Raw genomic sequence first — 24,366 nt, 5'->3', positions numbered from 1 at the left:
CTCATGAACCCGCCCTAAGATTTCATTGGACGAGACTGTGTTTTGTGACCTCTGATTGGTTTACTCTTCCGACCGTCACATGACGGAGCTTCTGACGTCAGTGTTCTAATTATGTAGAAGGGTTTGCGTGCGCAGAATTGTCACGGGATGCGGGATTGAGTTGCCCAGTCTGAGCGACCTACAGTGCATAGTTATGAAAGGTTACAGCTAAATTTGTTCGAGTACACAATGTAAAAGTACTAAGAATTTTTAATATATATAAATATATACAAAAACTTTACTTTTCTTTAATACTTGATTTACTCTAACTTTCATGTGTCTGCCCCGTGTTAACTCTCTTGTTACTGTTAAACTACTTCGACTTTGACTGTCATTACATATTGTTTTCTTTTTGGAGGCACATGCCAGCTTTATGGATTCTTTTTTTTAAATATTATTATTATTATTTTTTTTAGCTTTATAGATTCGTCATCATTATAGATAACAATGGTACTACTACAGCCAACGTTCTCAAACTGAGATCGGGGTAGTAAAGAATGTTGACGTTCGCCAGCTGTATTCACGCCTAGTGGTTGTGCGCACTGCACATGCGCGTTCTTGTGCGCAGCGCGCAAGCGTGTTGCAAGCGCAGTGGAGCCGGATGTGTAGGAAAAGGCCTTCCGGGACTGAGGCGCACACAGCAGCACGAAAATGGCGGAGATCGCCAAAACACACGAAGGTACGTTCATTTTCTAATAATTTGCTTGAAAGTGTCGCATTTTATCGTTCATATATATATATTCTTACTGGCCGTTATTGTTCTTTCAGTTCTAAGAAATGTAATTAGTGAGAAATAAGCAGAATTAGGCCACTTTGAGGTGGTGAATAGAATATGGCGTCTGGCCGTTGAATTAAACCTGATCGTGGCGCACATGAGAAATATCAAGACAACCTTCATCTGAAGAGCTTTACTGGGGGCTTAGAGCAGATTGTTTTTAGTAACACTAAATTGCAAAAACATGTACTAATCTGTATGCAACTGTTCTGGAATTAAATTGTAGTGTTTGAGTGTTGTGGTGGTAAAACACTTAACTATGTTTCCATCCAAGGTTTTATTTTTTTTGCGACAAAAGGTGTAGCGAATCATAAAGTTTAGTGATATAGCTGATGGAAACGCAAATTATCGCTTAAATTTCACAAGTGTCGACATAATATTTTTTCGTTTAACTCTAGCGCATTAACTCTATGTCGATACTTCAAATGTAGCGAAAAACGGGTTTGGAAACACTTTTTGTCGAGAAAATAGGCATTAACGCAAAAATATAGTGTCCCATAATAGAATTTTCCTCAATCGTTAGACTGACGAATAGACGGCAGTCATGGAGTTAGCCCACAATACAAAAAACATACAATTTCTGTGCACAAATATGTTTTAAATGAAAAACAAATAGCTTCAGTGTGCTTTTTTGGAACACTAACATATAGCCCAATTCTATTAAATTGTTTAGCTTTTGAAAAAATGCCAGCAAAATTCCCTGTATTAAATAAAATTACCAAACGAATAAAGCATTAAATTAAAATAATAAATTACCAAACAAAAAAATAATATTGTTAGGCCTATATAATTGCCTTTACACAAACTTAAATTAATATTACCCTGTTCAGTAGACGAAAAAAGTCGGCTGAATGACTTTCCCAGAATGTTCTACACTTTTTCAAGACTATAAACTATCAGAACTAACGCATTTTCACTTTGTCGATAACAAAACAGCGTGAAAAGTGGATGGAAACTAGGTTACTGTCACACTGATATATTGAACCTAATATGGCGTTCCAAACATGCAGACAATCACGGAGAATTAAAAGATTAACACTGTGGAACATTGTTTTTATAGGCATTTTAAATTGCATTTGATTATATTCTATCACTCTGTAGAGAGTGTGGAGTGTTCAATTCCGAGTTATTTAGCATGCTCCTATTATGCAATGGAGTGATTTTTGTTCTCTGCAGCTCTCATTCCTTTAACATAGTCAGAACTTCAATGAGTTTACGTGCATTTTAAACAATTTACAAGTATCTGTTAGTAGGTAACATGCAGTTTATTTGCATTACAATCTGTTGAATGATTAATTGAAAAATAAACATTGCAGTGTAGCAGTCAGACACAACCTACATACAGACATAATACAGAGATGTATGTAACAATTATGGATTACCTGCAGACAGTGCTAAGCAGTTGTAACAAACTATTGTAATCACTTAAGCATTTTAGCCTCTTCAACTCAGGAGCATTTTGGGCTACTGCCTGCAAATTTCACACTCAAATTTATAAGCTCACCATTTACACAAACTGTAGACTTTATTGCCAAAAACTGGCAATAAAATGATTATTCATTAATAATATTGTATATGGTTACAATATTATGAAGAGTAGAACTTTTTTTTATTGTCCTAAATTAAGCATGTAATTCTGGTTCTGTTCACTACATCTCCCTCCAAAAAGTCTGATTTTATTTTATTTATGGCAGCAAGTACTACAAAAAATATTTTTTCCTCTATCAACTTTGTCACAAAATGCCGATCTGAAATGTAGGTGGTGCTCTAATGGATTTTAGCCCTCACAGATGTACTTGTCCATAGACATTCAGTGTAATTTTCAGTTCATGCACCACCCCCATTGTTTCATTGAATATCTTGGCCTCTTGAGTGGACTAGAAGCTCAATCTAGATGTCATTAGAAAGCTAAGATCCTACCCCATTGCGCTGAGATATATATATAATGTGTGTGTATGTATGTATTAGGCTTCCCCCTGATAGTCGACCAATGGTTAGTTGATGAGAAGAGTCTTGGTCGACCATGTTTTGATTGGTCGGTTGGTTGCAGAAAAAACTCCACAGGAAACTAACGAACACCGCTGGTTGGACGCTAGGTGGTACTATGGGATAATTTTCATTAAGCAGGGTTAGGGTTAAGCCTACACAATAAAGACACCTTGATTTCAAACTTAGAACTTTATTTTTTATTTATTTTAACTAAAAATTCAAATGAAACTGGAAAAAAATAAGTGCAATTAAAATGTGTGTTGTTCAACTTTTTTGAAAGATGGTTTTACAACAGTTGTGAACATCTCTCTGGCAAAGAACCAACTTCATCTGTGCGTTCTCTACCGGTCGGGTATTTCGTTATCCGGGAAAATACATCATGTGTGTGAATACATTTGTTTTGTTCCCTCCTTCACGATATATATATATATATATATATATATTGCACTATCCAATTACATCGGAAACCCCTGGGCTGAGGGATCGGTGAATATTCTTTCTTTAGTGATTTTGCATTGAAAATTCATTTATTTAAAAAACGAAAAACTTAAATCAGATACATTTCTAAATTCAAATTGCACTCCAAACAAAATGAAAAAGCAGTTAAAATAATGAAGTGATAAAAGAATAATATATATATATATATATATATATATATATATATATATATATTATTTCCGTTTACTGTCAGGCAAGAATCCGTCTTAACATCATGGCGAAAAATTACTTACACAAATGAAGACATAAAAACAATTATAAATGTAAAAATAATAATTATAATGATGATAATAATCACTGAAATATAAATCATGGTTCGAGGTGAATGCATTTTTGTATTTTATGTTTTAATTACAGATGTATAAGCTGTTGTGGTCACAATGAACTGCTCTGTGGAAATAAAGTGAACTGAACTCAAAACACCTCCTGAGCTGAGATGCCTGAGGTCATTTGCAGCACTCAGATGATACTGTTCTTGCAAAAAAAACCAAAAAAACATCGGAAGACAGAAACAAAGAGTGAGAACCTTTTAGATGCGCGCTCCATGAGACTGCACGCCTCCGAATCAGCGCGTCATAGATGCGCATAGACTGCTTTTCTGTCAGCTGTTCTTATTATAATAATGTATGTTTCTTCAAGCGCGTGTCTGTCTACAGGCAAATTATTTGTAATATTTGATAATAATAGCCTAATAATAATAATACATGGGAAATTGAGCCAAATAACATCTTGACATCGTCAAAGGCATCAGCTATTGGCGATCACTCTGACCATCGTCGATCCCCGAGATCATCGTCTGTCGGCACAACCCTAATGTACATTTCTCTCTAAATTAACAAAATGTTCAGACAGTCTCCTTGCTGGTTCTTCCAACACATTCAGAATCATTACTGCTTTTGCTGGTGTCGCTGCAGTTCGCTTTATGCTTGCGCTTGTAAAATGTATATTTTAAAGGCTCATTATTACAGTTTAGTATTTCTCTGTAATGTAGAACAGTGTTAGCAATGTTAATGTAACATTCTTTTTCAGCCCTGGAACTCAAACCATTTTCTGATGCCCCTCAAAAAATATATTTAAGTAATTAATATCATAAACATTCGACTAGTCGACTAATGGCTTAAATTAACTCCTACTAGTCGACTAGGAAATCCTTGGTCGGGGGCAGCCCTAATATATATATATATATATATATATATATATATATATATATATATATATATATATATATATATATATATAAACCATTTTATCAATAGTTGATATCGGAAATATGTTAATTTGTTTAGCATGCTTTTCCTATTGGACTGCATATTTTGTTCTGGACATCTAAGATATAACATTAGATTATTCACACAAGCAAGCTTACAGACAAGTAAAGAAAACTGCCTAAGGTAAAAGCATAGTTTTTAGCTGTTTGGGGCTTACAGCTGCAGTGATCGACGCATAAGAGACGTTTGGATTTGATGTCTAACAGATATCATATTTCACTTTGTGATTCTTTTGAAAATCTTTCAAACTGTGGTATTTGGGCAACAAAATAAACTAGTCGCATTACTGAGAATTAGAGCTTTCATTTGATGTATGATTTGTCTATTTAAGTGCTATTTGAAAGACTTCTATATTCATATTAATATTTCTACCTCATAACAAGGGATGCACCGATCCGATATCTGGATCGGTATCGGCTCCGAAACTGAAGCTTTTAAACGGATCAGGTATCGTTCCGACGAGCCCGATCCAAATCCGATACTGTGTGTTAGTCATGTTCGTTACTGTCAAGTTAAAAAAAAATTACATAAAAGAACCATAAAAACACAAAGTAGTTCATATGGCTTGTACATTTAATTGAAAGCCACTTGAAGATCTGCAATAGCTGTGTGAATCACAAAAGGCTACGTTTAATAAGTAAATATATAAAATGCACGTGCAGCTCCAGTGCGTCAGTGAATGGCACTGCTCTGTTTACACACACACTCACGGCTATTTTTAGCCTTCGCGGTGCACAATATTTGAGCGCTACTCACGAACATCTCAGATGTAGATGCTCAGTAGTTCGGTTCACTTATAATATGCATTTAGAATGGCACTGGAGGTGCTTTTTACCAGAATTTGAATAAGCGAATTAAACTACTGTGAACTTGCCTACAAACAGACACTTACAGGACTTCCTGGAGAGTTCAGAATGTCAAAATAAAAGTGTGAGGGTTTAAAAGTTAAAGGTGCATGATTGAGATATATTACTATATATTACTATTATAATTTATTATTATCATTTGTTTACAAATTAGTCCAGATACAAGTTGAAAGAAAAAAAAAAAGAAAAAAACGGCTTCTTTCCTACTGATGACTTATACTGGAATTACTGTTAATTTTGCTGCTTCATTATCCAGTATACTAGTTAACAAAGTTTTTCTTAATAAGCAATACATTTATATTGAAATAATGTGTAGTTAGAGGTTTGTGTTTCTTTACATATTAAAGAGCACACCCAATTAGTTCCACACAATAATGTAAAGATATTCTAAACTGATTATGCAAAAAACAACAACACTGGTATCGTATCGGTATCGGCCGATAGTGAGATTTCTGATATTGGATCGGAAGAGAAATAGTGGTATCAGTGCATCCCTACTCATAACTTCTATGTGGCACTGATTTTTTTTCAGGCTAGGGTTGCGCTGTTTACTGGTACTAATGAAGGATCACAATACCAAAAAAGTTAAAATGGTACAATATCATCTTGTTGTTAATTTCAGTACCATATTCCATTATGCTGTCATTAGCTAAATGATATGAGATGTGACAGTTTTGAGATGAAATCAATGACAATTTGAAAATAAAATTAAAAACCTCTGGATATGGCCAATTGTGATCTTTAAACAGCAGAAGGATGTAATTTAATTAATTATATACAGTCACATGCTGCACGCTACAGAATGAACAAGAGGTGCTGCTCTGCTCTTTCATATGATTCCCACACATACGGGTGCACGCACACACACACAAACGCACTGCTGGTGCTTAATTTTCATGCAGTGTGTTTAGAGTATAAATAGCTGTTTACACTTAAATGAACTCCTCGGGTGCAGCTCGTAGATTTCAGCTCGAGAATCGCAAAGGGATTATCCCAGCATTAATGGGAAGCTTGATATAATAACCCGAAAAACAAAGAACTCAAAGGTCTGTCAAAATAATAGTCCTGCTAGCATGAAAGCTCTATTCAAATGAATGCGTGAAATTGAAGACAGAAAAATATGACTACTGTATAAAAATATAATATTCAAAAAGTAGCAATTATACTCATAATAACAATTATGTAATATTAAATGGTTGTATTATTATTACTATTATCTGTTAGCAATATCACAATATGCTTGCGTAAGCAGCCTTGTGCCACAGATAATCAGATTTTTTTCATTGTTTTCATTAATACTGTGAAGCTCTGTTGTGCAGCATTTTATTTTTCCCCCAAAATTTACATTTTTGTAAAACAAAAAAAGAAATAATTGTTTTTATTTGATTTAAACTGTATCAGTTTGATTAAACACCGTTTGATCATAACATTTAACATGGAATCCAGACAAATTAAAATGGAAAATGCATAATTTGAATCTGTAAGACTTTATGCGGTTATTTTAATCAAGTAATTTTCTGTGTAATTTCATAAACAATATGAGGCTTTTTATTTGTTGATTATAGTATCGATTTAGTATCAATACCAAGGTACCAGAGCTGGTATTGTACCAAAGCCAAAATTTTGGTATCGGTGCAACCCTATTTCAGGACTTGTTTTATGTAACTGTTAGTTATCTATGAAAAGTTCAGATTCTGAGCTTTCAAATGGTACCTCATATGCCTAATTTATGTATTTGAAGACTTGAACATTAAGCATAAACTTTTCTTCGTGGCATAGCGCCCCCTTTTGGACCTGCAGACAGGTTTGCAGAGTTGAAGAGGTTAAAGGTATTTCTCTTGTTATATTTTTTAGACATCGAGGCGCAGATCCTAGAAATCCAGGGGAAGAAAGCTGCCCTGGTGGAAGGAGCAGATCAAGGGGTTGGGCTTGATTCCACTGGATATTATGACCAGGAAATCTATGGAGGCAGTGACAGCCGCTTTGCTGGATATGTGACTTCAATTGCCGCCAACGAGCAAGAAGATGTAAGTGATGACAATCCCTTTATTAGTAATCCCTGTAATCCTTTCATTTGAGTTTGTCAGCTATGTATTTGGTGCATGTGGAAAATCTGAGATGGAGTTTCTTAACTTTTATTTTAGGATGATGATGAGGATTCATCCACAAGTCTGCTTGGACCAAAGAAACCAGGTTACCATGCTCCAGTTGCAATTCTCAATTCCATTCCTCAGTCAGATGAGCAGGTAATTGACTTTCCCACTCTTAATTTAATTTTTTGCTTTCTGATGACTTGAGTACGACTTCAGCTTTCAATAAATTTGGCCAAATTGCATTTCTATTATATTTAAAATAGAAGAGACTTATGATGAATCAACATTCTCTTTATCACCCTTTCTGCAGTATGATCCCTTTGCTGAACACAGACCACAGAAGATCTCAGACCGTGAGGACGAGTACAAGAAACGCAGACAAAAGATGATCATCTCCCCAGAACGTCACGACCCTTTTGCAGATGGTAAATTTCACACTATTGTTCTCTTAGTTTATTAAATCTGTTCATAACGATCAGTACTTACTCTTCCTCTGATATTCTGGTCCAGACCAGCCTTTTTGGTGCATAACCCTTCGAACACCACCCAACAGCTTGCTCCCGGGGTTCAGTTCTCCTGCATAAGCCTGCCTCATTAAAACATCCCACAGATCATTTAATGAGATTAGTTCATAATTACAAAGAAATTGGGCAGCGAGCTTTGCTGGCAAAATGCTTCTTTTTCTTTTTTCGGTGGGGAGAAAGTTAGTTGGGTGGTGTCAGTTTTCCTGCCAGGACATAGGTTGCAGGTAGGTGTGTTGTTCGAAGGGTTTATGCACCACAGACACTTTGAGGTATAAGTACAAGTACACTGTAGTGTTACTTGCCCTGAAGTTTTCCTCCTCCACTTTTCTATTATTCCATAGTAGGCTATATTCTACCTATTTGCCCAATGACATGTCTGCTAGACACCCATGATGTGCTGAAGACAGCAATGTATCAGTAGATTGCTGGTATCAAACAAGAGTGGAAAAAATTTGTAAAAAAATTAAAGCCACCTGTGGAAAAAATTACATTTTACTATACTTATTTTAGTTGGCCCCAAAGCCTAAAAAGGTGAAATGAAGGGCAATGAAAGCTGATATTTTCTGACATATAGACTAATATTTTTAAACCTTTAGGCCCGTGGGTGCTCACAAATTAGGAAGGAATTTAATAAGATCAAAACTACATCACTTAAGATCAGATTATGGGAGGGAATTGATTCTGAATCAGGCAAAACATCTTGCATGTAGTCCCAGACAGGAATCTTTACAAAACTGTTGTGTAAATATATTTCTATTTTATTATCATAAAATAGAGATATATCTATTGAAGAATCTATGTACCAAGATTCCACAGGCCCATACTAACTGTCCTTAATTTCTCTCCTACAGCAGTACTGCTATGCCAGTCCTGTCTGCACTCTCTTAAGGGTGCAGCAACTCGTCCTGTGTAGGTTATGGTCAACAGAAAGAAGCGTGTTTGTCAGATAAATCAAGACTATAGTTGGAAGTTCTGGCCTGGTGTGAGGCCAAAGGGTCTGTCAGGGGAAACCACCATGGCTTCACAGAACCTTTTTACTTTTTTGAAAGTGATAAATATATTTTAAAGCATCATAAAGGGAATTTGTCACAACTTCATGCCCTCCCCTCTCATTTCAGCTTATTTTAACCAATTCATCATAGTATTTTTAATGAGGATAGTTCCACACTTATACAAAAAATTTGCATTTTCAGTCCTTCATTCAATTTATCAATCTGTCTATTAATATTCCCCAAAGTGTTTAGTGTCTCTGACTGCAACACGTACACTTCATATTATTATTCTTCAATTCTAAGTTGGACCAATTAGAGGTTTGAGTACTACAAGGTTTTTCCCCCCCTTGTTTATAAATGAGTGACAAGAGCAGAACAGGTGGTATGCTATTTTGTGTGAGTTCAAACCCTTTTCCAAAGTGTTACTAATGGTAAAGAGAAATTTTCTAGGCTTCTTTTCTGCCGGTTGAAGTCTGACTGCAGAGGGACCCTTGGCACTGAAAGTGTACGTATTCTGGAGAACGCAGCCCAGGACCCTGCATCAGTGATGGCTATATACTCTCCTTATCTCCTCTTAAAAGCAACAGAAACCTCTTTGTACCTGCCTGTTCTTAATGTATGACTGTAAAGAGTCCTTAGTTTTTATTGTCTAGGGCTGTTTTGTCTTGAGAGGACATTAATTTAAACATTTAAAGGCCATCTATTGAGGGACAGTTGACTGTAGTACTTTGTGTGTGTGAAAACGCTATTCGTAACTCCCACTCGGCTGACCGTCTCGCATCTTGTTGGTGCTCTTTCGCATAGGGGGCAAAACACCGGACCCCAAGATGCAGGTCAGGACGTACATGGATGTTATGAAGGAGCAGCATCTGTCCAAAGAAGAGGTAAACATTTCTCTTTCCCAAGACTTTGTTTGCTTGTTTTGCATGAGGCCATTGTTGTATTATAGTAATATCATTGGTTCTGAAAGAGATCCAAGTTTGTTTTTTGTTTTTTTTTAAACCTTTATGAATCTTTTTGCAGAGAGAGATCAGGCTGCAGATGCTAGAGAAAGCTAAATCTGGGGAGCTGAAAGCAGTGAACGGCTCTGCTGCATCTCAGGCTGCCATAGCCAAACGTAAACGTCGCTGGGACCAGACAGCCGACCAAACCCCCAGCAACGCCACACCCAAAAAAGTGTCCAGCTGGGACCAGGCAGATGGAGCTGTTGAAGTAAGTGTAAACCATTGTTTCTCTAGCAACATTGTAAAATTCATGCAACCAGGACAATAGTTAATCTTAATCTTTTCACTACCTAGACACCAGGACACACACCCGGACACACACCTTCCAACAGTCGTTGGGATGAAACACCTGGCCGTTCCAAAGGTAGCGAGACTCCAGGAGCCACACCTAGTACACGTATGTGGGAGCCCACACCAAGCCACACCCCGGCCGGAGCTGCCACGCCAGGTCGAGACACCCCTGGGCATGCCACTCCCGGCCATGGAGGGGCTACCTCCAGTGTGCGCAAGAACCGCTGGGATGAGACGCCAAAAACGGAGAGAGGTCTGTATTTTCTGTCCATCTAATTGTGCAATTTCTAACAGTAGATATTTGAAGCAGAGTTTTTGGTTTTAAATCATAATATTTTGTATTTCAGAGACACCTGGTCATGGCAGTGGCTGGGCTGAGACCCCACGCACAGACAGAGGAGATGAGTCAGTGGGCGAGACGCCTACCCCAGGGGCAAGCAAGAGGAAGTCAAGATGGGATGAAACACCAGCCAGTCAGATGGGCTCATCAACACCTATTCTCACTCCTGGAAAGACCCCACTGGGCACACCTGCTATGAATATGGCCACACCCACTCCAGGTACTGGACCAATGCAGTTGATTGTGCTCCACTTATTTAATTCTATTAAGTGAATTTTATATGCCATTAGCAGTACCAAACATAATTGCAAAAATAAGCTTTTTAAACTGTACCATGACTTTCATTGATAGAAAACTTGCGCCATTGGTTGAGGCATTGTAGGCGTTATGTAGGGCCCAGTCGGGCTGCTCGTACAGACAGGCGCAGAAATTCTACACTTTACTGTAATGAAGCAATATGCCATGAAAAATTCATCCTGTTATAAAATTTAAAATGTGACCCTTATATAGAATTGTGCTGTCACTGGCTTGAAATGTGGCTCAACTTGTCCGATTTTCGGAACTATCCATTTTGTTAGTTTTTTAATTATCTTGTGGCAATTGCAGTAAGGTTCTGAATGTTTGCAGGGCACCTGATGAGCATGACTCCAGAACAGCTGCAGGCTTGGCGCTGGGAGCGAGAGATTGACGAGAGGAACCGCCCACTGACTGATGAGGAGCTTGATGCCATGTTTCCAGAAGGATACAAAGTAAGTAATTCTATTAAGATCCATAGAAAACCTTTGTTTTCTTTCTAAAAATTCTGTTGACAGTTTATCAACATTCTGATGATGCTGATGTTGATTGGTTTTCCCCTGCCAATTCTTTTAGGTACTGCCCCCACCAGCAGGCTATGTGCCCATCCGCACCCCTGCCCGTAAGTTAGCCGCCACCCCCACCCCAATTGGAGGCATGACTGGCTTCCACATGCAAACAGAGGACCGATCTATGAAGCAAGTCAACGACCAACCCTCTGGAAACCTGCCCTTCCTCAAGCCAGATGACATCCAGTACTTTGACAAACTATTGGTGAGTCCCGCTTAAACCAGGGTACCCTTATTCATAAAAAATCAGGAAATATCAGGGAATTTGAAAATTGTAATTTCCAGACCTGGAAATATCATGGAAATTAGCAATATCTTAAGTCCAATATCTTAAGCAGTGTTCCTGCGGATCCTTAAGTCTTAATGTCTTTAATTCAGTTTTCCAAAATTTAAGGTCATAAAATGTCTTAAATATCGTAAATGATACAACAAAAGTCTTAATTATCATTTAAAGAGGTCTTAAATTTGGGGTGATTATCAAACTTCATAAGAATACGATTTAATTGAATAAATGCATGTGCTGCGTCCTTCAGAGTGAAAGCGTGGCACTGTTGCATTTTCTCCAAGTATGTGGGGGCTTGTGAGTGTTTCCAGCTGTTGCAGAGCAGTTTGCAATCATTAGGACTTATCGGAAATTTTTGATAAGCGATCACCGATGATGATGGTATAGTGTTGATGAAATAGGACAGTTTACCTTTAAAGGAGACCTATTATGCCCCTTTTTACAAGATGTAATATAAGTCTCAGGCGTCCCTAGAATGTGTCAGTGAAGTTTCACGGATCATTTATTATACCATGTTGTAAATACCTCTTTTTGGGTGGAATCAAAAATAAGCTGTTTTCATGCGTGTCTTTTTAAATGCAAATGAGCTGCTGATCCCCGCCCCCTTTCCGGAAGAGGGCTGTGCCTTTACAGCTCATGCTTCGGATACTACAGCAACAACAAATCAGAACCAATATGACTGACACCGTAAATACCTGAGTTCAGCAATATATGTACAGTGCATCCGGAAAGTATTCACAGCGCTTCACTTTTTCCACATTTTATGTTACAGCCTTATTCCAAAATGGATTAAATTCATTATTTTCCTCAATTCTACAAACAATACCCCATAATGACAATGTGAAAGAATTTTGTTTGAAATTTTTGCAAATTTATTACAAATAAAAAAATCACATGTACATAAGTATTCACAGCCTTTGCCATGACACTCAAAATTGAGCTCAGGTGCATCCTGTTTCCACTGATCATCCTTGATGTTTCTACAACTTGATTGGAGTCCACCTGTGGTAAATTCAGTTGATTGGACATGATTTGGAAAGGCACACACCTGTCTATATAAGTTCCCACAGTTAACAGTGCATGTCAGAGCACAAACCAAGCCATGAAGTCCAAGGAATTGTCTGTAGACCTCTGCAGCATTGAAGGTCCCAGTGAGCACAGTGGCCTCCATCATCCATAAATGGAAGAAGTTTGGAACCACCAGGACTCTTCCTAGAGCCGGCCGCCTGGCCAAACTGAGCGATCGGGGGAGATTAGTCAGGGAGGTGACCAAGGACCCGATGGTCACTCTGACAGAGCTCCAGCGTTTCTCTGTGGAGAGAGGAGAACCTTCCAGAAGAACAACCATCTCCGCAGCACTCCACCAATCAGGCCTGTATGGTAGAGTGGCCAGACGGAAGCCACTCCTCAGTAAAAGGCACATGACAGCCCTCCTGGAGTTTGCCAAAAGGCACCTGAAGGACTCTCAGACCATGAGAAACAAAGATTGAACTCTTTGGCCTGAATGGCAAGCATCATGCCTGGAGGAAACCAGGTACCGCTCATCACCTGGCCAATACCATCCCTACAGTGAAGCATGGTGGTGGCAGCATCATGCTGTGGGGATGTTTTTCAGCGGCAGGAACTGGGAGACTAGTCAGGATCGAGGGAAAGATGAATGCAGAAATGTACAGAGACATCCTTGATGAAAACCTGCTCCAGAGCACTCTGGACCTCAGACTGGGGCGAAGGTTCATTTTCCAACAGGACAACGACCCTAAGCACACAGCCAAGATATCAAAGGAGTGGCTATGGGACAACTCTGTGAATGTCCTTGAGTGGCCCAGCCAGAGCCCAGACTTGAACCCGATTGAACATCTCTGGAGAGGTCCTGCAAAGAAGAATGGGAGAAACTGCCCAAAAATAGGTGTGCCAAGCTTGTAGCATCATACTCAAAAAGACTTGAAGCTGTAATTGGTGCCAAAGGTGCTTCAAAGTATTGAGCAAAGGCTGTGAATACTTATGTACATGTGATTTTTATTTTATTTTTAATAAATTTGCAAAGATTTCAAACAAACTTTTCACGTTGTCATTATGGGGTATTGTTTGTAGAATTTTGAGGAAAATAATGAATTTAATCCATTTTGGAATAAGGCTGTAACATAACAAAATGTTGAAAAAGTGAAGCACTGTGAATGCTTTCCAGATGCACTGTATGCACAACCGTAAACAATGCAAAACATAGGCATTTTGAGTTTGTGATAGTGCTTCTTATGTAGAAAATCACTTCCTGCTCTCCATCTGCATTTCATGCCACAGCAACGCTATTATTAAACTATAACGACATAGCTCTGGTCTCCGTGAATACAATCAGAGACAATGGTAACTTTAGCTGCATTAGCCGTGTAATCAGCTAACAAGCACATTCGGAAAGGCGATTTGCAAACATTCACAAAATATAAAGTGCGATACTTACATCTTCAGGATATAAAGCTGGAACACGAACAGTTGGTACTGATCCATGCTTGAGAGTCAAAGTTTTTGAAAATCCTGCTTTATATTCACCCTCATTCACAAAGCAGTCTGGTGTAAAATGATTTGCACAAACATATACGAATTTTGGTATGTTTTGGGGCACATTTTCTTCAAAAACAAAACTTGTCCACTGCGTCTTCAGTGGCTCTGTTGCCTGGAGTACATGAAGACTCTTATGTTCACTTTTACAGCCTACAACAGAACACTTATGATGCTTACAAAGCTGAGACATTATTCTTCTCACTGTAGCTGCTCCAGCGCGGAAAAAAATGGCGGACAATGTGTCGATCACTCAGGGGAGGATCTATGATAATAGGGTGGAGTCCATCACCAGTCGTGGGCGTGGCCTGCTCTAAAGTGACATCACTTTAGAGCGGAAAAGAAAACCAGTCATTTTGAGACTGTTTTTGATTAAAAGAAATATAAGAAAGAGGAGTGGGTGGACTTTTAACATTGTAGGGTGGTTGTGTACATACACTGCCGACTCACATTTATGTTCAAACACCATGTAAAAGTGAATTTTGCATAATAGGTCCCCTTTAATTGTTTATATTGTAATACGCTGTAGTTCATTGGTGTGTGTTTTATTTTACTTATCTGTTTGAATGATCAGCTGGAAGCAGTGAAACGCATGCATTTCAAAATAAGTGCCTTGGTGTATTTCAGCCTTCAAAGTTAAAAGTTCCGTACTATGAATCACATCTTTTTTCCTGGCTATTGGTATTTTGGTTGAATTTATTATAGGCCTACAATTTTAAAAACTATTGTCAGATTAATTGCCTTTCAACACATTATTGTATCAGCAAAATCTTATGTGAAAAACATGTATTTTAAACTTGCATACAGTATATCCTACCTTGTTTTACTGATAAGCAATGTTAAGGCCATGTTGAATATATGCCCCTGCCTGTTTAAGTTGGAGTCTGTGATGCATGAATTATTTTGAGATGATGTGGGTTTGTTTTGGTATGGGGATACGGCATTAATTTTATTTGTTCATGTCTTGAAAAAGGTCTTAAAGTCTTAAATTGGATTTTAAAAACTGCAACAACCCTGTTAAGGAAGTTTCAATACTGAGTATATATTTTTTCTAATTTCATTTTTCCAATTATTTTTCTGCTTAGCTCAATTTTCATTTGCTAGAAATTGTTTGAGTGCATTCTCTTCAGATGAATTTTAAAAATTAATATCCAGTTATCATGAAGCACTGAAAAAGTCATGGAAAGTCATTCCCACTGTTAAAAGAGTGGGAACTCTTTTAGGTGTACTTAATCCACATGCTTTTTGTATGTTTTTTGTTTTTTAATGTGACTGTGATCATCCCATCTCTTTTTTTCAGGTTGAAGTTGATGAATCCACCCTTAGTCCAGAAGAACAGAAAGAACGCAAGATCATGAAGCTTCTCCTGAAGATTAAGAATGGAACACCTCCCATGAGAAAGGTTAACATCCTCTCTCACGCTTTACTGGACTGTAATGCATGATTATGGTTACCTCTAACCATCTCTTTCCTTTCAGGCGGCTCTTCGCCAAATCACAGATAAGGCCAGAGAGTTTGGCGCAGGGCCCCTCTTTAACCAGATCCTGCCACTGCTGATGTCTCCTACACTGGAGGACCAGGAGAGACATCTTTTGGTGAAGGTCATCGATCGTATCCTCTATAAACTTGATGACTTGGTTCGACCTTACGTCCACAAGGTAATTCATCTGTGCCTGATGATGTCATCGTGCTGTTGTTTAAAGTGTTATAAATGTATTACTTTTGCTGTGTCTTTGCTAAAATGTATTCATTTGTTCTTGCAGATTCTTGTGGTGATCGAGCCCTTGCTAATTGATGAAGATTACTATGCTAGAGTAGAAGGTAGAGAGATCATCTCCAACTTGGCAAAGGTAAGACAGTTGATTCTAATTAGTGGTTGACCGATATATCAGCAAATGCAATTAATCAGCCGATATTTGATATCATGAAATTATTTGCATTGGCTAATAACAATGCCCCCTTGGCCGATTAACGGAAATGTTAGCTCTCCCTTGTGTCAGTTCCAAAATTTTCTGAATTAAGTATTTTAAGTAAATGGTGTTTTTATTTAATGGAATTGCACAAAAAATAAATTGATATTTATGATTTTCGAATCTCCATGTTTTCATTTGCAGGCTGCCGGTCTGGCCACCATGATCTCAACCATGAGGCCTGACATTGACAACATGGACGAGTATGTGAGAAACACGACAGCTCGCGCTTTCGCTGTTGTGGCGTCTGCCCTGGGCATTCCATCTCTCCTGCCTTTCCTCAAGGCTGTTTGTAAGAGCAAGAAATCCTGGCAGGCTCGTCACACAGGCATTAAGATTGTACAGCAGATTGCCATTCTCATGGGCTGTGCTATCCTGCCCCATCTCCGCAGCTTGGTGGAGATTATTGAGCATGGTTAGTGTGTCATACTGGTGGGGAAGTATTCTGGTGGTATAATATTGTCTTAATCCAGTGCTTGAAAGGCAAGCATTGTATTGAAATCCCTCATTCGTTTTCACAATTTTCTGCAAATAATTCAGCTCCAGTGACTCTTTATAGATGATTTCAGCCTTTGGTGTGCTATGCATTTAAAAAAAAAAAAATTACGATTAAAGGTTGAAAATCTCACATTGGTTTACACTTACTAACTGCTGGTAATGATGTGATTTAAATTGTGGCATACTGAATCATAATTGGTCTTTTCAAACTTTCAAATTATTTTACCTTAAACCTTGCTAGCACTGGTATTTCCTTCAGGAAGTCTTAAGTGTATTTAAATCTTTTGGTACTTGTATCAAACAGTCCCTTATTAAGTTAAATCTCAGAGTTAACGTATGAGATGTTTATTGTCTACAGTTTGTGCCAGTCTCAAGATAAATATTTTTGTATTTCACAGGTCTTGTGGATGAGCAGCAGAAAGTGCGAACCATCAGTGCTTTGGCTATCGCTGCCCTGGCTGAAGCTGCCACACCGTACGGTATTGAGTCTTTTGATTCTGTTCTGAAGCCTCTTTGGAAAGGTATCAGGCAACACAGGGGCAAGGTGAGCAAAATCATGCTTAAGAAAGGGTTTGATTGATGGAAAACCTCAAGTAGGGGCATTGTGTTTTTAGCTTTCTTTTCAGTTGTCAGAGTCACACAAGTGTAATGGGAAATTTTATTATCGTGTCCACTCAGGGTCTTGCTGCCTTCTTGAAAGCTATTGGATATTTGATTCCTCTTATGGATGCCGAATATGCCAACTACTATACCAGAGAAGTGATGCTTATCCTCATTCGAGAGTTCCAGTCTCCAGATGAGGAAATGAAGAAGATTGTCCTTAAGGTATATCAGAAAAAAGCAATGATTAAGAAACATTATAATGTTTTATCTTTCTGTACAGTTAGGGTCACTTTTTTTTTTCTTTTTTTTCTTTTTTAGGTGGTGAAGCAGTGCTGTGGTACAGATGGTGTGGAAGCCAATTACATTAAAACAGAGATCTTGCCCCCTTTCTTTAAACATTTCTGGCAGCACAGAATGGCATTGGATAGGCGCAACTACAGACAGGTGTGTTTGATCATCACATAATTAGGAATAACTACCCCTTGTGAGAGTTAACACCATCATTATTTATTTAACTTTGTTCCTCTTTTTAATCACTCACCAGTTGGTGGACACTACAGTGGAGCTGGCCAATAAGGTGGGGGCAGCGGAGATAATCTCCCGTATTGTGGACGACTTGAAGGATGAAGCTGAGCAGTACAGAAAGATGGTAATGGAGACCATAGAGAAAATCATGGGTAACCTTGGTGCTGCCGACATTGATCACAAACTGGAGGAGCAGCTTATTGACGGTATCCTGTATGCCTTCCAAGAACAGACCACTGAGGTGAGTGACAGACTTGGCTGCATTTAAAAATGTCTTGTTTGGAATATCCTGGTCTAAGACTGATCACAATCGCGTCTCTATTTTCAGGACTCTGTGATGCTGAATGGCTTTGGTACGGTGGTAAATGCTCTGGGGAAGAGAGTTAAACCGTACTTGCCTCAGATCTGCGGTACAGTGCTGTGGCGTCTCAACAACAAATCCGCCAAAGTCCGTCAACAGGCTGCTGACCTGATTTCTCGTACAGCGGTGGTCATGAAGACATGCCAAGAGGTGAGGGACACCCAAATTAAGAATTTTTTCTCATCAATCTACATTCCATACCTCATAATGACAAAGCAAAAAACAGATTTTTTATAACTTTGCAAATTTATTAAAAAGAAAAAACTGAAATATCACATTGACATTAAGTATTCAGACCCTTTGCTATGACACTTGAAATTTAGCTCAGGTGCATCCCATTTCTCTGGATAATCTTTTAGATGTTTCTACACTTTGATTGGAGTCCACCTGTGGCAAGCAAAGTCAATTGATTGGACATGATTTGGAAAGGCACACATCTGTTTATATGCACACTCACAGCTGAAAATGCATATCAGAGCAAAAAAACAAGCCATGAGGTCAAAGGAACTGCCTGTAGAGCTCAGAGACAGGATTTTGTCAAGGCACTTATCTGGGGAAGGTTACAAAACATTTTTGGCTGCATTGAAGGTACCCAAGAGCACAGTGGCCTCCATAATTCTTAAATGGAAGAAGTTTGGAACAAACAGTACTCTTCCTAGAGCTGGCTGCCTGGCCAAATTGACCAATCGGGGGACAAGGGCCTTGGTAAGAGAGGTGACCAAGAACCCGATGGTCATTCTGGTTGAGCGCCAGAGATCATGTGTGTAGATGGGAGAAACTTGCAGAAGGACATCCATGACTGCAACACTCCACCAATCTGGGCTTTATGGCAGAGTGGCCAGATGGAAGCCTCTCCTCTGCAAGAAGCCTAGAAGCCAGCTTGGAATCTGTGAGAAGCAAGATTCTTTGGTCTGATGAAACGAAGATTGAACTGTTTGGACTCTATTCCGAGAGTCATGTCTGGAGGAAACCAGGCACCGCTCATCACCTGTGCAATACCATCCCAACGGTGAAGCATGGTGGTGCTAGCGTCACGCTGTGGGGTTGTTTTTAAGCAGCAGGGACTGGTCACTGTGGTCATGGTTGACGGAAAGCTGAACGCAGCAAAATACAGAGATATCCTTAATGAAAACCTGGTCCAGAGCATTCAGGACCTCAGACTGAGCTGAAGGTTCACCTTCTAACAGGACAATGACCCTAAGCACATAGCCAAGACAACGCAAGAATGGCTTAGGGACAACACTGTGAATGTCCTTGAGTGGCCCAACCAGAGCCCGGACTTGAACCCAATCAAACATCTCTGGAGAGACCTGAAAATGGCTGTCTACCGAAGGCCCCCATCCAGCCTGACAGGGCTTGAGAGGATCTGCAGAGAAGAATGGCAGAAAATCCCCAAATCCAAGTATGCAAAGCTTGTCCAAAGCATCATACCCAAAAAGACTTGAGGCTGTAATCACTGCCAAAGGTGCTTCAACTAAGTACTGAGTTAAAGGTCTGAATACCTATATCAGTGAGATATTTAAGTTTTTCTTTTTAATAAATTTGCAAAGTTATCAAAAATCTGGTTTTTGCTTTGTTATTACGGGGTATGGAGTGTAGATTGATGTAAAAAAAAAATAAAATAATTTAAAGCATTTTAGCATAAGGCTGCAACATAAAATGTGAAAAATGAAGGGGTCTGGATACTTTATGAATGACGTATTTATGTATTAATAATGTGCACTAATCTATATTCTTCCTATATATCCTATAGGAAAAGCTAATGGGACACTTGGGTGTGGTGTTGTATGAGTATCTGGGAGAAGAATACCCTGAAGTGTTGGGTAGCATCCTTGGAGCCCTTAAAGCCATTGTTAATGTCATTGGTAAGTGTATCCTTTTATTAGTGGTACAAGCTAACGACCTCTGACTCTAATACTACAGCAATTTTGTGGCTAATTTAGGTGTGGTGTGCTATTAATATCAGACTTAGGATTTTTGACTGGTGGACAGTAAAATGGTCAAACACCATCCTTGTCTTGGGACTAGAATGTCAGAGACTTGGCTTTTTCGTCTTGGACCAGCGTGCAAGCACAACACTTTAGAAAATGTAAAAATGTAGTTACAGACTGAACTGTTTCTAACTAGGGCTGGGCGGTATGGCCAAAAATAATATTGTGTGTGTGTTTTTTTTTTTTTTTTTTTTTTTTTTTCTCATTTTGATTTGATATTGATATTTATCACAACATACATTTCATACCATTAATGGGGTGTAAAATGCATTCCACATCTTTGTTAGACCTCAAGAATTAATTATACATAACTTTTGTTACAATTAAACTCCAGAGGGTAAGCTACCTTTAAAGTATACTCAGTTTTTGATTTAATTCCATAATGTGTGCCCCTTTTCGATTAAAATTCGCCAATTTCATCATCTTTAGCAGACGTTTGACTCCACTTAAAGACTTTCTTGTGATGCATCATACTCCAACTCAGTAGGCATCAGTAAAGCACCATAAGCTGGATTGCCAACCGCAAATAACACAAGAATATAAAATACTTCATTGCCTGTGACAGCACTATGGGTCATGAGAAAAAAAACTAATGGTGTTGATGTTGGAGGTGGTGTTGTGTTCAGTCGTTAGCTGTATTGCCTCCATGACTGCAGGCCAAGGTAGCCACTAGCCTGCTTATTCTTCCTAACTGGCTGATTTCATGACTGATTCAGTTAGTTAGTTGTGTGTGTAACTTTGTTGAACTGCTTGCGTTTTTATTGAGACGTACCTGATCCGACCGTCTAGATGTAGAACATATGCTAAATATCGAAAATAATAAAAGTTTAACATTGATATCAAATGTATTTTTAGGCCAGCCCTATTTCCAACATTTGACAAAGACTGAGAAATGTATAATTTAAATATAAAACGTTTCTAATAATGACATGTATGTCCTACTGCTTTTTGACTTGAATTAAGTGCTTAAATGTCCTATTCTCAGGTATGCACAAAATGACACCACCTATCAAAGACTTGCTTCCACGTTTGACACCCATCCTGAAGAACAGGCATGAGAAGGTGCAGGAGAACTGCATTGATCTAGTGGGTAGAATTGCTGACAGGTCAGTGCTCCAGTTCATTGCAGGGTTTGTACTGCTAACTCCTGAAATATTTTTATAATCCCTCTCAAACACTGATCATCGTGTCTTTCCAGGGGTGCAGAGTATGTGTCTGCCAGAGAATGGATGCGAATCTGTTTTGAATTGCTGGAGTTGTTGAAAGCCCACAAGAAGGCCATCCGCAGAGCAACTGTCAACACTTTTGGCTACATTGCCAAGGCCATTGGGTATGAGATGAATTATTTTTCTGAAATGCAGAATGTACCATTGGAGTTAAATTTATAAAATATTGGTCTAATATTTTTCCAATATTTTTAATTCTCTAGTCCTCATGATGTGCTGGCCACACTGCTCAACAATCTAAAGGTACAGGAGCGCCAGAACCGCGTGTGCACAACGGTAGCCATCGCTATCGTGGCAGAGACGTGTTCACCTTTCACAGTGCTTCCTGCACTGATGAACGAGTATCGCGTTCCAGAGCTTAACGTTCAGAATGGTGTCCTGAAGTCTCTGTCTTTCCTGTTTGAGTACATCGGTGAAATGGGAAAAGATTACATCTATGCCGTCACACCTTTGTTGGAGGATGCTCTGATGGACAGGTGAGCAAGGAAATGAATTATTGCTTCACACAATACAGATGCCACCCAAAACTTGCTGTTTAATTTAATAGTCTTTTCTAACATCCTGTATTTGTGCTCTCCTTTCAGAGATCTTGTGCACAGGCAGACAGCCAGTGCTGTGGTGCAGCATATGTCTCTTGGTGTTTATGGCTTTGGCTGTGAGGATTCACTCAATCATTTGTTAAACTATGTGTGGCCCAATGTCTTTGAGACGTCTCCTCATGTTATACAAGCTGTAATGGGGGCCCTTGAGGGTCTGCGGGTGGCGATCGGACCCTGCCGCATGCTACAGTATTGCTTGCAGGTACATCACACGTCTCTCTTGGGAATTACTTGACCTACATGTAATCTGTAAAACTGCAAAACGAAACGCAATTAAAGCAAAGGGTCTAGAGAGGTGTGAGACGCAACAGCATAAAACATCCATCTGATGCATGTGTCCGTAGACCAAAAATTTAACCCTTGTGTTAGTTTGTGATAACACCTTTTGTTTTCCCATAAAAATGACCATCCACTAAGATTAATAAATCTGTCATATTGCATATTATCCCAAGATATTGCTTTAGATCTTTGTCAACTTTTTTTTTTTTTAGTAATTATGACAGGTTTATACTTTTTTTGAACATTTTAAAATGAATTTTTTTTTATTGATAGTATTAATTGAACTGAGCTTATACTAACTGGGCTAGTGGGGTGCACTCCCTGCAGAGAAAACATTATGTAATAAATTAATAACCTCTTCCTTGATCTAAACAAAATGTTATTTTAAAGCTTAGAATCTGGACAATCTAAGCTTCTGCATACAGCTGATCCTACCAATTCTTAAATATTGCTTTTTAATTTGCTGACAAATTCGATTTGTTCTCGTAATTTGCAAATTTGTTATCACAATTATATTCAGAGTTGGTAAAAACATAAAAAGATGAGATAGCCATGCGTTTAATATCGTTAAGATTGCAATTAGTAAAATGCAGTGAACAAATTTGTTTCACTCAGACTTATTCTCACTAACACAAATATAATAAACAGGAGTGTCTTTGTCACATTTTTCCTTATTACTTCCTGAAACATACATTTAACATAGACAATGACATATAATTTTCAGCAAACTATCGCAGTTCAAACAAGCTCAAACACAACATATGATAAGTAGATCTTGAAATGTTCCTCAGAGTGTAGATGGAAAGACAATGCACACAAGGGCGCTCAACACACATTGGGTGTGTGTGTGTGCGCGCGTGCACATGTCTGAGGACTCTTTGTGAGCGAACACACATCCACATATGTGCTCATCTAAAGGATTTGGAGGCTTCTGAACACTTAATATTTCTGTATTTTGTAGTCTAATCCATTCATTTTCAATGGCCGGTCACTTTAGACCAGGAACACCACAGGAGTAACAAAGTGAAATAAAACCAATCAAATTTTATGAAATGTTTTGTTTGTTCAGATACCCTGTGTAAACTAAGTCATGAAATTTTATTCCAACTGAATGAAATAAACTACAGTTTTCAGAAAGAAAAGTTAATCACTCAGTTTTGACCGGAACACAGTATTGGGGTTAAATTTTTTATTTTTTTTTAAAGTGCAGATGGCATGCAATAAGTTGTTTCAGTATCCTCATGCTGCTGATTGGAAATATTTTTTCATGCTCTTTATATGATAGTGTTCTATTTTTTTTTTTATTTATTTTTTTTTCAGTTTTCTAATGGTTTAATTTTTTTTTTCTTTCTCAATAGGGTTTGTTCCACCCTGCTCGCAAAGTCCGTGATGTGTACTGGAAGATCTACAACTCCATCTATATTGGCTCCCAGGATGCATTGATCGCACATTATCCTCTTGTCTATAACGATGAGAAGAACTCATTCGTTCGCTACGAGTTGGAGTACTACCTGTGAATATATATATTTACCCTTATATGTGCACTCTCTTCTGTATCTGTCTTATTCATGGTTTATAGGACTTGTTCCTTTTTTTTCCTTTTTTTTTTTTTATGTTCTCTGGTAGATTGCAACTAGTACCATGAATTCTGTGGTCAAATTTATTTCTTATTAAAGAACAGAAAAAGTTGGGGAAAAAAGAATCTGTTTTATGTGAAACTTTTAGATCTTTGGATTTGACGTTTCTGTTTTTACAGCATGGCACCATGCAAAGTGACCGTTAAAATAGTAGCAGGTTTGCTGAGGATTGTGAAATCTTGGTAAATCTTTTAAGCTTGAGACTTGTCCTGGTCTATCAAGTTGCTCTCTTGCTCAGTCACACATCTGTTCTTATGTTGATTAGTTTGGCTGAATAAACATTTGTGTATTAAAAGTTA

At 38.4% G+C, this 24,366-nt stretch overlaps 1 protein-coding gene across 3 annotated transcripts; it reads left to right on the top strand.

Moving 5' to 3' along the window:
* The first annotated feature begins 220 nt into the window (after positions 1 to 220).
* LOC127446894 (splicing factor 3B subunit 1) lies at positions 221 to 24,366 on the top strand. 3 transcript variants are annotated; one of them, XM_051708206.1, is made up of 25 exons: positions 557 to 718; positions 7,290 to 7,462; positions 7,580 to 7,681; positions 7,839 to 7,953; positions 9,849 to 9,928; positions 10,068 to 10,256; positions 10,343 to 10,592; positions 10,687 to 10,899; positions 11,307 to 11,428; positions 11,550 to 11,747; positions 15,679 to 15,780; positions 15,857 to 16,036; positions 16,142 to 16,228; positions 16,493 to 16,763; positions 17,245 to 17,390; positions 17,525 to 17,671; positions 17,768 to 17,893; positions 17,994 to 18,215; positions 18,303 to 18,485; positions 20,089 to 20,200; positions 21,312 to 21,432; positions 21,525 to 21,656; positions 21,756 to 22,028; positions 22,137 to 22,353; positions 23,789 to 24,366. In XM_051708206.1, the coding sequence occupies exons 1-25, from the start codon at positions 691 to 693 to the stop codon at positions 23,945 to 23,947; spliced, it is 3,948 nt and encodes a 1,315-aa protein (XP_051564166.1). In that variant the 5' UTR covers positions 557 to 690; the 3' UTR covers positions 23,948 to 24,366. The 3 variants fall into 3 exon arrangements, with proteins under 3 accessions (XP_051564169.1, XP_051564166.1, XP_051564168.1); XM_051708208.1 differs by lacking the exons at positions 557 to 718; positions 7,290 to 7,462; positions 7,580 to 7,681; positions 7,839 to 7,953 and adding an exon at positions 7,988 to 9,549; XM_051708209.1 differs by lacking the exons at positions 10,068 to 10,256; positions 10,343 to 10,592; positions 10,687 to 10,899; ... (15 more) ...; positions 22,137 to 22,353; positions 23,789 to 24,366 and having other exon boundaries at positions 221 to 718; positions 8,904 to 9,876.

The sequence above is a fragment of the Myxocyprinus asiaticus genome, chromosome 10 (genome assembly GCF_019703515.2).
Source record: "Myxocyprinus asiaticus isolate MX2 ecotype Aquarium Trade chromosome 10, UBuf_Myxa_2, whole genome shotgun sequence".
Lineage (NCBI taxonomy): Eukaryota > Metazoa > Chordata > Actinopteri > Cypriniformes > Catostomidae > Myxocyprinus > Myxocyprinus asiaticus.
Note: the sequence above shows the minus strand (reverse complement) of the source record. Positions and strands in the feature narration are given on the sequence as shown.

Excerpts from the sequence above, each read along its gene's own strand:
- LOC127446894 (XM_051708206.1), top strand. The coding sequence starts at position 691 with ATGGCGGAGATCGCCAAAACACACGAAG. Across the intron at positions 10,593-10,686 it reads GACGCCAAAAACGGAGAGAG|AGACACCTGGTCATGGCAGT; the intron begins GTCTGTATTTTC and ends TTTGTATTTCAG. Across the intron at positions 11,748-15,678 it reads AGTACTTTGACAAACTATTG|GTTGAAGTTGATGAATCCAC; the intron begins GTGAGTCCCGCT and ends TCTTTTTTTCAG.